At 33.4% G+C, this 13,857-nt stretch overlaps 2 protein-coding genes across 3 annotated transcripts in view; both read right to left on the bottom strand.

Moving 5' to 3' along the window:
• Positions 1–13,857, bottom strand: part of LOC130655617 (receptor-type tyrosine-protein phosphatase S-like) — a 73,106-nt gene that overhangs the window by 50,319 nt on the left and 8,930 nt on the right. The window contains exons 8-19 of one of the 2 annotated variants that reach the window (XM_057458385.1): positions 6,817–6,964; positions 6,500–6,738; positions 5,718–5,865; positions 5,536–5,639; positions 5,070–5,262; positions 3,655–3,757; positions 2,537–2,783; positions 2,384–2,450; positions 2,058–2,145; positions 1,686–1,858; positions 1,199–1,323; positions 96–147 (exon numbers count right to left, since the gene is read on the bottom strand). In XM_057458385.1, the coding sequence (XP_057314368.1) occupies positions 96–147; positions 1,199–1,323; positions 1,686–1,858; positions 2,058–2,145; positions 2,384–2,450; positions 2,537–2,783; positions 3,655–3,757; positions 5,070–5,262; positions 5,536–5,639; positions 5,718–5,865; positions 6,500–6,738; positions 6,817–6,964 (1,687 nt within the window). The remainder of the gene's footprint in view (positions 1–95; positions 148–1,198; positions 1,324–1,685; positions 1,859–2,057; positions 2,146–2,383; positions 2,451–2,536; positions 2,784–3,654; positions 3,758–5,069; positions 5,263–5,535; positions 5,640–5,717; positions 5,866–6,499; positions 6,739–6,816; positions 6,965–13,857) is intronic. The other variant, XM_057458384.1, reaches the window with a different exon arrangement.
• The window catches only part of LOC130655621 (receptor-type tyrosine-protein phosphatase F-like), a 148,029-nt gene that overhangs the window by 4,170 nt on the left and 130,002 nt on the right, over positions 1–13,857 (bottom strand). The gene's annotated exons all lie outside the window — the stretch shown is intronic.

The following is a 13,857-nucleotide window of genomic DNA, read 5'->3' on the forward strand; positions in this document are numbered from 1 at the left end:
AACTTTTGATTCCAGAATTACAGCAACTGCCTGGTTACAATCGGAAGCTAGTTTGTAGACGTGACTTACTTTGCAATGTATTACATATTTCTTACCAATTTTGGGCACAATAAATTCCTTTGACCATGCTGTAGAATAAAGTACATCCTAATGAGAAAAAATGGCCTTACAATATGGTATTCTTAGAATGTTTAGAAGAGTTAGCGCTGCGTGATGTAATGAAGTGATTTGGCATAGAACAATGGATATGTGCACGCATACATGTAGACACAATATAAAAACAACAAACCATACGGTCGAATAAATAAGTTCCAAAAAGGCAACTCACAAAAATATAAAAATATAATTTAATAGTTACAAAAAACCAAAACCAAATTTATTTAGTTTTTTTTATTTCTTAAAAAATATAATTCAAATTTAATAGCGAATTTGTGTGGGTTTTTTTTTTCGCCTGGCAAGACACGAGCGCATTATATAGAATGTTGCATGCAAAGAACGCTAACATCTACAAGTGACCTATTGCCTGATCTTATTGATTGGTTCAAAAGACAGTCATGATTTGTGTAAGGAATGACAGTGGTATTAGGCAAAAATTTCAGAAGGTCAAGTTTAGACATAGTGGTAGTGTTATCTAAGCCTTAAAATACTGTGTATAGTTAAAATATTGGTATTTTAACATCAGAAATAGATAAAAAAAAATCGGCAAGGCAGAGCATTTTGACAGGAACATGCTTAAAAAATTTCCTTATACAAGCTTTCCCTATCTGAGCCTGAATTTGCGTGAAATAAGATTGTAAAAAAGAATCGCCTGTAGTGTTATTTCTTTTACCTGTCCTGTTTCTTAAATTTGAGGTATACATAATTAGTTTAATTTTTTTCTTAATAGCGTCTCTTAATCCTATCTAATCCAGGCTGTTGGAGTATTATTGGTAGGTTTTTTAATATTTTTTGATAAAAAGTTGCCAAATAGAAAGTATTAAGTGCCGCTAAGTTTTAGTCCTGATATAGCAACAGAGTTATCATTGTTGAGATAGTGATGGAATCAATCCTTTCTTAATATAAAAAACGTTACCATCCTACTCTGCATTAGACTTAGACGTAGGTGTATTTAGCGATGTCGTGATGTAATTTTCTTAAGTTCTTTACCAAAATATTTTTAACTGCTAGAAATTCCTAAATTGAAAATTTCGATATTTACCAGCACTTGAAGTCTTTGAAATACGACATATGTTTCACCCGCAGTCAACGGTCCATTTCGGAACTCATCTATGGACCTTCTTCTTCGCAGAGAACCTGCTGACTTCAAGTACGTTGAATTATCACCTAAATTAATAGTTTTAAAGCTGTATAGTCCACATGAAAAAAATAGACAATGTACCATTGAGACGCAAATAAAAAGTAAATCGTGAAAAATATTGACGGACGTCATTATCATGCTATGATGAAATCAATCGAGTTAAAAAGTTTAATCTTTAATTTTATCTTAATACGTCACAAACAGGTATATTTAGATTAGAAGAAATGTTTTTTTCTTAAAACGCATAAAGCGTATAAAACGTTATGTTGAATGTTAAAAAAAAAAAAATCCAACCACTGGTTTAGTAATAAGAATAAAACTTTTTTCTCGTAATAGATCAAAATAACCTGTAAAATAAATGTAATTCTTATTCCAAAAGTAACGTTACCTAAAATAAATTCCTCTAATTTTAATAACTGTGTTTTGTTGAATATGCCAGCTATGTAAGGTTCATTATAATCAGCTGTTTCATATGTCTTTAGGTCCTTCTGTTTGTACAACGTTGGTTCTTTCACACTCCCAGTTGTTTTGTTCACCTTCATGATTATAATATAATGGTATCTGAAAATTTAAAGAACATGCATTTCATGAATAATGTGGTTGAACAGAAAGGGTATTTAAAACTCACACTCACAAGTCAAATGTCATGATCGTTATTCGATAACTTTATTTTTTATGAATCACTATGCGAACAATCCAATAGAGTAATACATGGACATGTCAAGAAAAGACAATAAAAGGAAGTCAAATCGAGAATTACTTTAAAGTAGCAGGTCCTTTCACCAACATAACGGATGTCTTTGTACTGTTCACAATCTCAGGCACAATTCTTTCTAAGGCATTGCGCTCTAAAGTATATAAATGGAAACGTTAATGAGGAAAAAACGTTACAATGTTAACGTTAAATAACATTAAAAAAATCTCTACAACTTTCCAAAGTTCCAAAGCGATTTTTTTGAAGGAAATTCAATTTTTCACTAGGAAATATCTTACGCCTGATTATATCATTTTCTTGTGTGTTGCATGAAACATAAAATAGATTCGTTTAGACAGTATAATAATGGAAAATATGAAACACTACTTTACCAATTATAATCTCTCTAGATAAATGCCCAAAATAATTAACGTTGTTGAAACCATATCTGGTAATATCCTATAATCAAAATTAAAATATGAATTAACATGATTATGAAAAGCAGATCGTTATTTTTTGTTCATTACAACATGTAAACAACTTACCTTTCCATCTATGACAGCTCGAGTATACAAATAATATTTTCCAACAACTGATATTCTTGCATTTAAACCAGAAATGTAGTCTTGACCCTCCACAAAAGTGTATTTGATACCGCTTGCTGGCAAGTCATCAGCTTTTACGGTAGAAGCAAGAAAATAATCTAGATTCTCAGATTCAGAGACGGTTTGATGTTTTAGTTGATTTGTTAGGTTGGTCTTTTTAGACGTTGATATCACGATTTCATAGTAGCTAGATGCAAGTAAGGTTATTGTAAATTTCAAGTTATTTACGATATCTTGTTTAAAGAAACCTCCCTCTTATTCCACCTTTTTATTAACCAGCAGCACAAAAGCATCACGTCGAACAACGTCAATAAATACATTTTACACAGCATTGGATAATATCATTCAATCTATATACTATTGTGCGATGCAAAATTTGCTTTTTATCCTTCTTCCTCAGCAAGCGTTGTTCGAGTATTTATCATCTGATAATGCAGCATTACATTGCGGAGGTCTTAACAACTGATAAATATAGTGACCACATACCTTCATTTTAAGCTCCTCCCATCACTTCCCGCTTCAAAACGTCCGCTAATTCTATTTCGGTTATATGTTAAGGTTAAAGGTTCCAGTTTCAATAAATGATCGGGGAAACTCTATCTTTTTTGACATTTGAAGTGACCGGTGTCACTAACCCCACCCCATAAACTTAATTAATTACTGCATCTTTAAAGAAGGGTAAGACTTAATATCTGATATTGGTCTGAAAACTGGATTGTGCTCATTTGTTGGTTTGAATTTGAGGTTTACTCCGATATATTCACTTCACTGCATTCAGAAATATCTTTGCTTTACTCCTTTGTAATAGCATTGCTCGGTGTAAAACTACGTAGTATGATTTTAAACACAGATCAGTCTATACACAATCCTAACGTGAATAACTGATAAAATTCCTGTATTATATGCCAAACCTTAAGGGTCAAACAATCAACAGGGAAATCTGAAATCATTGAGTTCACATCCAAGATCAAGTAACTGAGAATGTATTTTAATCTTTAAAACACTATACAGGTTAATATATATTTCAATATACCTGCCACAACATTTATAAAAGTTACCTGATTGGTCCATTTCTATCTGATGAAGAAGTCAATGTGACAATGGTTGCGTTGTTTGTTTTATTAGAAATATCTCTTTTATCTAACCCAGGTGATGGTGGATCTAAGAAAGAATAGACCAAATGATGTCCTTGATTTCTTTTTTGTACGTGTATTAAGAAGAAGTACATAATAATAGACTGGCGACAATACAAAAGCAGGATGATTTTAATTAGGAAATTGCGAAATGTGACTTTAATTGTATACTAAGAAGACACTATTTTATATTGTGCCCGCGTTTATTACTGTAATTTCGCGGGAATAATTTTTTAAGACTAATTACGTCAGCTAATATTTTAAGGCATCCTTGCTCTTCTGAATGTACAAAAGAAAATTGATATTGCTGGCGATTAGTTTGTATGATAAGCACTAAACAAAACTGCAAAACATTAAAATTAGACGAAATCTTTTAAAACGCGTTATGCCAGAATAAAATCTAAAAATATTTCCCAAAAAATACTTCAACTACCGTCACGAGTATTTTGTACTTTGATAAAGAGAAAGTTATCGCAACATAATAGCTGGTCTAAACTAGAAACACCATATTTTAGCAGAAATGCTAAATACAACAACAACTTTGAGACGTGTGTAGCACAAACAAAGAGGCAAAGCATTATGTGGGTTTAACCATTAAATGTAAAACTGATACTATTTTACTGTGCCGGCAAATTATCTCTTGATTTTAATCACATGTTCAACGTGAAATAACCTCCTCTTCGTGGAGTGTGGGTGTTCTGCAGATTGACACTTAACTTTAGAAGTTAGGATATCCAAAAAGAGTTGAATAAATAAAAATAAAGCTACCTAAATATTTTTTTTTATAAAAATTATGTAGTTTAAATATATGTTAAAATGCATAAAATATTAATTGTATATATTATTTGTTGCAACGTATGGTGTGTTTTCCAGACCAAAAAATTTAAGAAATTACGAACCACCTTTTTAAGATCTCCCTATTTATATACTATTGGCCTTCTGATAATACGCAAAGTCTTCCGTATGCGCCAGTATTTATCACTTAGATTTTTTATTTCGTTATATTAACATCCTAAATTCAAATATTTTAAAACAATCTCTACCTGATTTACAAAATTATTCATTAGGGTATTTAACATTGTTATTGAAGTTGTCAGCTTTTTTTTTAAAATAGTTATTTTTATCCCTACCTATTTACTGGTTTTTAAATTAAAAACAATTTTGAACGGAAAACAATAAAACTCCAAAAAGGTTTGATCAGTGAATTTTTCCACACCACTTAGTAACAACAGCGGTTACTAAGTACCACTTTGTAACCATGAAACGGTTGCCATCAATATTTTCCAAAAATTCTTTGTCTTCTTCTTATTGCTTTGTCGTTATCAATCACTGTAACTTACCTTTAGGTTGTACTATAAAGTTATATGGCTCAGCTGATGTCATTACACCTTGAATATCTGCTGTAATTTTAATCTGCACGTTGGCAGCAGCGAAGTCTTTACTAGAAACAGTATAATTTAAATTTGATGTAGTAGTGTTGATGGTTTGAAAAAATGGCTTGTGTGGATAATTCTTAGATGCTGATATGATAAGCTAAGAACAAAATATATAATAATAACTATGACAGTAATACATATCATCTTATTTAGATAACAAGTACGTAATAACGGCTAGTATATTATGTATTCCATCCTGATGGTTGGCTTTCCTGTCCTCCGTTTTCTACTATGTTATATTACCTCCACATACAAATGAAGTATTGCTCTTACTTGCTGGCCTTCCACCCAGGCTAATTTATGGCCAGGATAAAGCTCCTGATGAACTGTATAAACTATAATTAATGAGCGTGGGGGTGGGGATACATACATGATATTTGTCGACAGGAAGAGGGTGTGAAATTGGTGCTTCCCATGTAAAAGTGATTATTGTAGGCAACATGTCTCCATTTATTGTGTGCGGCTTTTCTAGAACTATAACACAATGGTAAAGATAATTTTTTAGAAAACTAAATTAGTTAATTGTAGATAAATTGTGTAAATTCCTCATACCAAATGTACATCCTTTTAATTCAAATCTCAAACAGCATCTATCATTCTTGCATGATTTTGGTATAATACGTAAATAATTTGTGACAATGTAAGGATTTAGCCAGTTTACGGATAATGGAGATATCCGTGAATTAACCCCAATTAATCTCTAAACAAGAAACATTGATTTGTTTGGCATCTCAACAAGGTGAAAACACACAAAGAATATCTTCGAAAATCTTAAATGAGCTTCCTTAGACATTTTTGCCACCGTATATCTGAATATGACAAAGTTCGTGTAAGTGATCGTCTCCAAATTACGTAATTTTTTTTTCGCATGATTATGCGAACTAATTTAAGAAAGGATACACACTTAACCAAAGTCACTCATCATGCAATGATGACGTTGTTAAGTTTTACACAACCATGTTTTGATAGTTATAGAATAGAGTACATTGTTCAAGCTCTATACAATCTCGTCTCGTTACAGCATAACGTGTTGTTCAAGCTTCTTAAGATCGTGTTTTAATGATATTAGCATAAAATTTACAATTATATTTATAATTCGTATGAAACGTCGTACGACGTATCATAAGAAATTTGAATGAGATTTTAAAAATATGGTATTATTAATTTATGTTATACGAATTATAAATGATTTTGTACGAATTATATGTAATTAAAATACGTATTAATTTGCATAAAATGCCATACGAAATTTGTAGATGTAAATCTAAGTATTAAAAAATAAGTAATAAATAAGTAAAATAATATAAGTAATAAAAAATAAATCTAAGTAAAACCTCAGTTTCTCTGTTTGTGGATACGCCATAGTTTATTGTGTATGCCTCCACCCAACCATCCTCATTTGAGTCTCCTTGTAGAATTATTCCAGAGATTGCTAGTTGTTTGTTAAATTTAATGTGTATATAATCGGAAGCATCAGTTGCACACCATGCAGTTGGACTGTCAATGTTCACATTAGTTACAGATGAACCATTTTTTCTTGATGTAATCATATCTGTCAACATTTGTGAGCATTCTGAAAAAAAAAGGGTGTAACATAGTTTTTCTATCAGGAAATGAACAAGGCGGAGATGATAAAAATACGAATATTTACTTGGATCATAACCATAAATTTCAACTTTTATTCCACACGTATTTTTTATTCTCGCACAAATAGTTGTGGTTATTCTGATGTGTTTCATTGTTGTAGGTGGTTTCAGGGGATTAAAAACAGCCCCCAAATCTTTATTTTCTTGAAAATCCTACAATGATATCAAATACCATGTTTAAGTATAGACATAACAAAATTTTTAAAGAAACTGAACAGACGTATAGCACAGACAGCACAACAATGTTATGTTGCAATCTTGCTCAAAACAAATCGATACAAGACCACAAGTATTTGCATAGACCATACGTATAGCTGGCTAGCATATATGCCTATTTCGAACTCTGAGTGTTCACTTCTCAATGGCAATTTTAGGTTATTAGATTATTCAATGTCTTGACATTAGCATGATCATTTTTACTAATTTTGAGGCCTTTGTGGGTCCCAAAGTGGACTATTTCGTTGTTCAAATATGTTAGAAAATGACAAGAAAATTTTAAATGCGTTTTTAAAAGTAAAATTTTGCAGCTTGTAGAGCACTGGGCATTTAATGCTTTTTTAAAAAAGTGTTATCACTTTGAGAAAGGTGTTTTCTTGAAAACTTCATCGAAGATTATAGTTTTAATTTGTTTTTTTTCTATTTTTACATACTTACTTTTACCTTATTTAACATGTTTATAACATAAAGGACAAGCGAACCTGTGGGGTTTATTTATGGGCTACCGACTAGTAATAAATAGAAGCTCTTGCATGCTAAAACTTTTTGAATTTTATGATTCCAGTGGATGAACCGGCATTTGATAAACTAGATGTCAAGATACAGGTCAGAAAACGTTTAATCGCTTTATTAAATTGCTCTTAAAAAAAGAACGAGGAGTCACTTTCTTTAAAAAGAGAGTTTTTAAGTCCACTGCATATTTTTTAATTTAGATTGTGTTTTTTTTCCATTTTGGCACACATTTATAGTAAATGTAATTTATCTTATCCTGTTCATGCCATTTTGAGAATTATCAATTTATCGCTTATTAAGTAAAATGCTAAATATAAAAGCAAATATAAAGCCACGCTTTCTTGCGTTCACAACATGCCATCTTATGAAAAGTCGCCATTATGTGGTATTTTTTTCTGGATTATACCCAAGTTGACGTCATTTCCTGCATTCGCGGAAATGGTGTAGTGGTAGTGCAATCAACTTGTAATCATGCGGTTTCAGGTTCGAGTCCCCACTCCGGCGCACATTAAATGAAGTGTTGTCAGCCCATTTGGTGCCATCTAGTGACCGCTAACCGGCTTGTGTGGCAGGCAGGCAAGCAAGTTGGAGCAATGCTATACGTATTTCTGGCGGTAATGTAACATAGTTACAGTCGGAGGGGAGGAAGAGCCAACCGTTAGGATGGAATCCCCAAGGACGTTAAACTTCCCGTTACTTACTTACTTACTTAGTTACTGAAAGTATCCACCTATTGGCAATCCATTTGGTGTCATCACCGGCTTGTATGGCAAGCAAGCAAATTAGAGAATGCTATACGTATTTCTGGCGGTAATGTAACATAGTTACAGTCGGAGGAAAAGCCAACCGTTAGGATGGAATCCTCAAGGACGTTAAAACTTTCCGTTACTTACTTACTTAGTTACTATTTTAAAAACAGACCCCATAAAAACATTGCCCCCAAACCATTAAGCGAAATTAGAAAAAAAAAGTAAAATAATGAATTACAACTAAGTTTATTTTGTGAATAATTATAAGATTTATTCTTGAGCCATACCTTTTTGCAATAAGAATAACAGAAGTAGTGCTAGAAAGTATTCTTTTTCCAACTGGTTGGTAACAATAAGCTACATGGGCTGGTTATTAGGGTCTATACTCTTTCAAAACGACTTTATTATAAGATAAAGACTTGTCACCTAATGTTTTGTTTAACACTGAAAGAAAGCCTGCTGTGATATCATTTCATTCCTCCCAGGCCTTGCGTTTGAGCTCACGTCGTGCGCAAATTTCGAGATATAGGTGCACATTCTCCTGTTATATTGCACCAAAGGATTCTCTATTATATTGGTATGATGCAGGAACGTACGGACTCCTAATTTGCTGTGCGAGTACTTTTGTTTTTTTATTGTTTTTTATAATGTCTATTTAAATGTTTTTCATGTCGCATTTTATCCTCCTTCAAACCCTTGTGACAAAGTTGTGTGAGTTGCTAGGCTAAACCCTGTTCATTGTACAACATTGACTAGTACGTGTTTAGCTTGCATCCGTAGTTTGTGTGCTTAGTCACATGGTCGTGATGATCAACAATGCCGATAGTGTCACTATTTGAATAAAAAACGCTTGCCGATTCGAACTGTCAAGAACATAAACTTGCCTATGTGATCAAATTTGTAGGCTTTTTTACTAACAACCCAAACCGTTCTGTGGGGGAAGTAACAAAACAAGTTATTATTCAACATCAATACCTTTTTTTACTCACCTTCAGTACCTGTTACAAATATTAAGAACTAAACAAAACGAAACAACTGGTTTGGTATCTATAAAATCGCGATGATATATAAAATCCTAGGGAACGGCTACATTCAGGAAACGAAGCTTCTATTATTTTACTACTTTAACGTCAAATATCTTAAAAACAAATCAAAAGCGTTATAAAATAATTTTATTTTTGTATTTACCATAATTCCTCTTTTAACTCCCCCTTTATTTACTCCCCTCCTTCTAATATCATATACTTTATATGTAGCTTCAGGTGGTAGATATTCACAAATTTTTGTTACCAATCTGATCCTGTTGGACATTTTTCTATAACGCTCTTGAAAGTTTCTGTCCACGTTTAAAGTTGGAGTAATGATGTTGCCCAAATAGCTGTACTCGTCGGTAACATTGATAGTATAGTTGTTGTACTTTACTTCAAACTCTTTTGGTACTTTTGATAACTTTTTTGAGGTGCCAAAAAACATTGATTCATTTTTTCCAATTTTCGAATTCATTATTAGCTCAGAATCGTTCATGTAACATAAAACTCTTACAAGCTCGGAGTTGAGCATAAATAGCATAAATATCGTTTTCGGAATAGTAGATTACGGTGTCATCTGCATACATTAGAATACGAGCATGATAAAGATGGTCTGCCAGGTCGTTGAGGTAAATTAATAACAGCAGTGGGCCTAATATGGACCCTTGCGGTACTCCTGACGTTAGCTGCAAAGGTGAAGAGAGTGTAGTGTCTACTTCAACAACCTGAGTTCTACAAAACAGATAATCACCAAACCATGCTACCAGTCCACGATTAAGACCATATGACGTAAGCTAGTTGCATACAGTGTCTGCTCTTACTGGGCGCTGTACAGGTGCAATGTATTTTGCAACGTTGCGGAGATCTGGAACAGCACATTCTTCTTGAGAAGACACTAAATACTCGACTTCCTCTACCAATTCTTCTGTAAAATTCTGATCTTTTTTTGTCGAATTTTTCTTACTACCCAGGCGCCAGAAATCTTTGAGTATTGGTGCTTAAACTGCAATTTGCCATCTTTCGTTTGTGCGTGCTTTGAGCTTGTGCGAGCATTAATGATCTAACACTGCTAACTGAGAACGCACGACCATATCACTGTAGCTAAAATGAAGTCGTTTGGGGCAGATTTTGTTATAAAGGGCACGATATACCTCTAAACTGCCAGTATGTTTAAGTTTAACTAGGTACTTGAAACCTCTTACCAATAGTTTTTCTTGCACAACTTTCTCCAGCGCTATAGAAGGAGTAGAACCCTTTCGAAGCCATTTTTTAATTCGGCTGTCGTCTTCACTAAGTTTGGCGTGGGCACACTTCTTGCAATTTTACATAAATTTACATATATCAGTTTTATTCTCATTTTCTCATAAATTTCTCTCTAAATGTAACAACGATTTGTGTATGGTAGCATACAATCACAAACAAAATATAAATTGCCCACATGAAACGGAGTTTGCTAACTAAGTGCAGGCAAATGGTAGTTTATGTTGGGAATTTTTTGCCAACAAGAAATAAATTGAATTAGAAAGGCTGATGTTTAAATACCTTCATAGACTATAAGAACAAAATTATGAGTCTACAATTGCTATATAATACAATTAAAGAACATTTGAGGCTGCAAAAGCGGAAAATCTGCTGAAATTTAGAAGTCACTATAAAAAACCTGACCCTATTAAAATGAAAGCAGCTTTAAACTTGGAAGAAAAAATGTTTTTTCGTCTTTGTGGTGATATTTCACTGATATTGTGTTTTACCGATGTTGTACAAATTCGATAAAATGCAACTTTTGAAATAAACTCCTTAATTTGCTGGTAAGTATTGCCTGTAAATAATATAGCTGCTAACACGAGTAAATTTCCATGAGGTTGTCGCCGAATAAAAGGTTGCGAGCACCACTTGTGAGTGTGGCCGGCTCAGCATATCATATGTAAGATAAGCTGTGTCCCAACGACTATGGAGTTTGTAATGCCTACCGCTTTCATGCATGTGAGACAGCGCAGTAGTGAAAGTATGCAAGAGCAATGTACAATAAAGTTACTTGATTTGTAGTCACCAGTGAGTTCCCCAGAATCATTTTTATCACCATCATCACTTTTACTCTCCGTCACGCTATCCGAGTGGAACGAGGAATCTTTGTCATCATTGTACACGGATGCAGCTGGGTCGTCGTCATTGTTTTCCACGTTGCTTTCTTTAAGTAACACAGTACGCATTTCAACTGGCACATGGGTGGAAATGACATCATGGTGTTGCAACTTATGTTCTTAACAGACTTCTTCCCGGGGACTTTTACCAACAACGGTTTCTTGTGTGCTTGTAAGTTGTTAACTTCTACTGTTGAGATTACCTTAAAAATGTACTGAGTTTTCTTACTAGCAACAGCATTGACACCTTCATCCACAACATCAGGTTCAACTTAAGCAGCAAAATGTTGATATCTTTCTGAAGACACGTTTGCTTCGGAAAATGTGTCTCCAAGTACTATCTCTACCGCCTATATAATGAAAAGTGTGGAAACAAGTTTGAAAAAATACAACAATGACCTTTTTATGAGTGTTTTTCAACCTCGTCCCCAGGACTTGTTTGGCTTTTATATTATATTTACCTGTTTTTTCTCCCGTGATTTTATCATTTCTTCTGTGTGTTTTCGTTTTTTACATTCTGACGTGAGTATAAAGACCGTTGCAACAGCATCTGACAACAATCTTCTACGACGCGGGGTGGTACTAATTATAACTAATTATTAATTATAACTCTCGTCTAAAATGCAATAAGAATGATTCTTTGTTTTTCCTAAATTTGTTCAGCAAATAATGAATCAAAAAGTGCGAAAAATATTATGGATGATTTCCTTATTTGCAGGTCTCTCTGGAAACACTCTGATTTACAATGCTTTGACAAATGAAAAAGCCTGAATCTTTTGGCAAGTCTTCATCACGTCGTATGTTTTGCAACCATTACTTGCGCAAGGTTTTGTTGTTTTTCGTTGAAGGAACTCTGTGGAAGCTCAGGTGTTTTTCATGTGACGATCTGCTTGTACATCCGAATGCTGAACAGTTGGGCATGTTTCATTTATGTAAGAATTATAATTTTGTTTAACGTATTGCTAGCTAATCGACTCAGACATAAAATGACACTGACTACTCTTTGTAGCTTTGTTTACGAAAATTGCTTTCTGAACACGTTTACGTCGTAAACCGCGCTTGATCCAGTTTTTTTATACTGTCAAAGGGGTCAAGATAACAGTCGAAATTTTCAAAGAAAGAGCGCGTTTTTTTTAACTTTTTCTGTTAGAGGTTTGAAATAAAGCTTTCAATTTTAAAGTTGTTGACTTGTGTTCTATGAAATATCATAAAATAATTTTTGGGTTAACTTCCCCTTTAAAGGCTTTTTGGTGACATCAGTAACCGCCTGTTTCGAAACGGTCCCAGTTGGTCTCTAGTTACCCACAAAGGAGATGACGTCAGTTATTTCCAACAATTTCCAAGTTTTTTAGGCTCAAACTTAAAAAGGGAATGAAAAGCATTTTCTATTTTACAAAATGCTACTGATCTCTGTATAAAATGTATTTGGATGCTGTGCTGTAACATCTAAAAACAAATAAGACAATACCTTTTTGGCTGTTAGAGACAGACACACACAGAGTTGTCATTTCGCCTATATTATTAGCTACTTCCGTGTTTCTTTCTGTAACAGGGAAATCGGTTGTGTCTATTTTCTCTTAAAGTCATCAAAAAGGTTTAATGCACCTAAAAATTTTCAGTTATTTTTTCACTGCGCAATTAGCAACGAGCCTCAACAGGTTAAAATTTCCTAAAAAAAAATAGAGAATTGTGTAAGGTCATATGCTTTTGACGAACCGTTGCAGAAATATATGAGTTGAAATTTTCCTGGTGACGTCAGCAACCCATTTGTTTGGAAACTTATTTTTTGATCCAGTTTTTAAAAATTTGTCCTATTTTGGTACTATGCATGTGGTTCTTTTTTATACTAAGATAGAGGCCAAGTTAAATTTTTTTTGACAAGCCTATCAAAATCTATGACGAAGTCAGTGGACCAGTTATATGTTCGAAGCACCCACATAGAATATGGTTGATAAATTGGAATTTTTTGTTAGCCAGGAGTTCAGCATAATTTTTTAACCACCGGGAAATCGGAATAGTTAAGGTGAAAAAAATTACGCTGGGTCTCAAACGATTTTTCTGCGGTAAGAATTCTGACTTCGCTTTTTGATTGGTTAATTTTATTGTTCTTTGCTCAAGTGGTCAATATTGGGAAATCTTTTCTTTTAAGCGAGAATTCACTCACGTGAACAATTATAATTAATTCTTGTATTATTTAGGAGGGTAACATGTGACCACGCTGGCTTTGTGTTCATTTGTTAATTGTAATTCAGGGTTTGCTGTGAGGTGGATTTGAATTTTAGGGATTTGCTTAAAATTTGTTTGCATCTAAGCTTTCGCTTGAGATAAACTAAATTAGATATTCTCGAAGCTTAGTTAACTGGTCTAATTTTTTGTGAGTACCCCAACTGTTGCTTCTT

The sequence above is a fragment of the Hydractinia symbiolongicarpus genome, chromosome 8 (assembly GCF_029227915.1).
Source record: "Hydractinia symbiolongicarpus strain clone_291-10 chromosome 8, HSymV2.1, whole genome shotgun sequence".
Taxonomy (NCBI): Eukaryota; Metazoa; Cnidaria; class Hydrozoa; order Anthoathecata; family Hydractiniidae; genus Hydractinia; species Hydractinia symbiolongicarpus.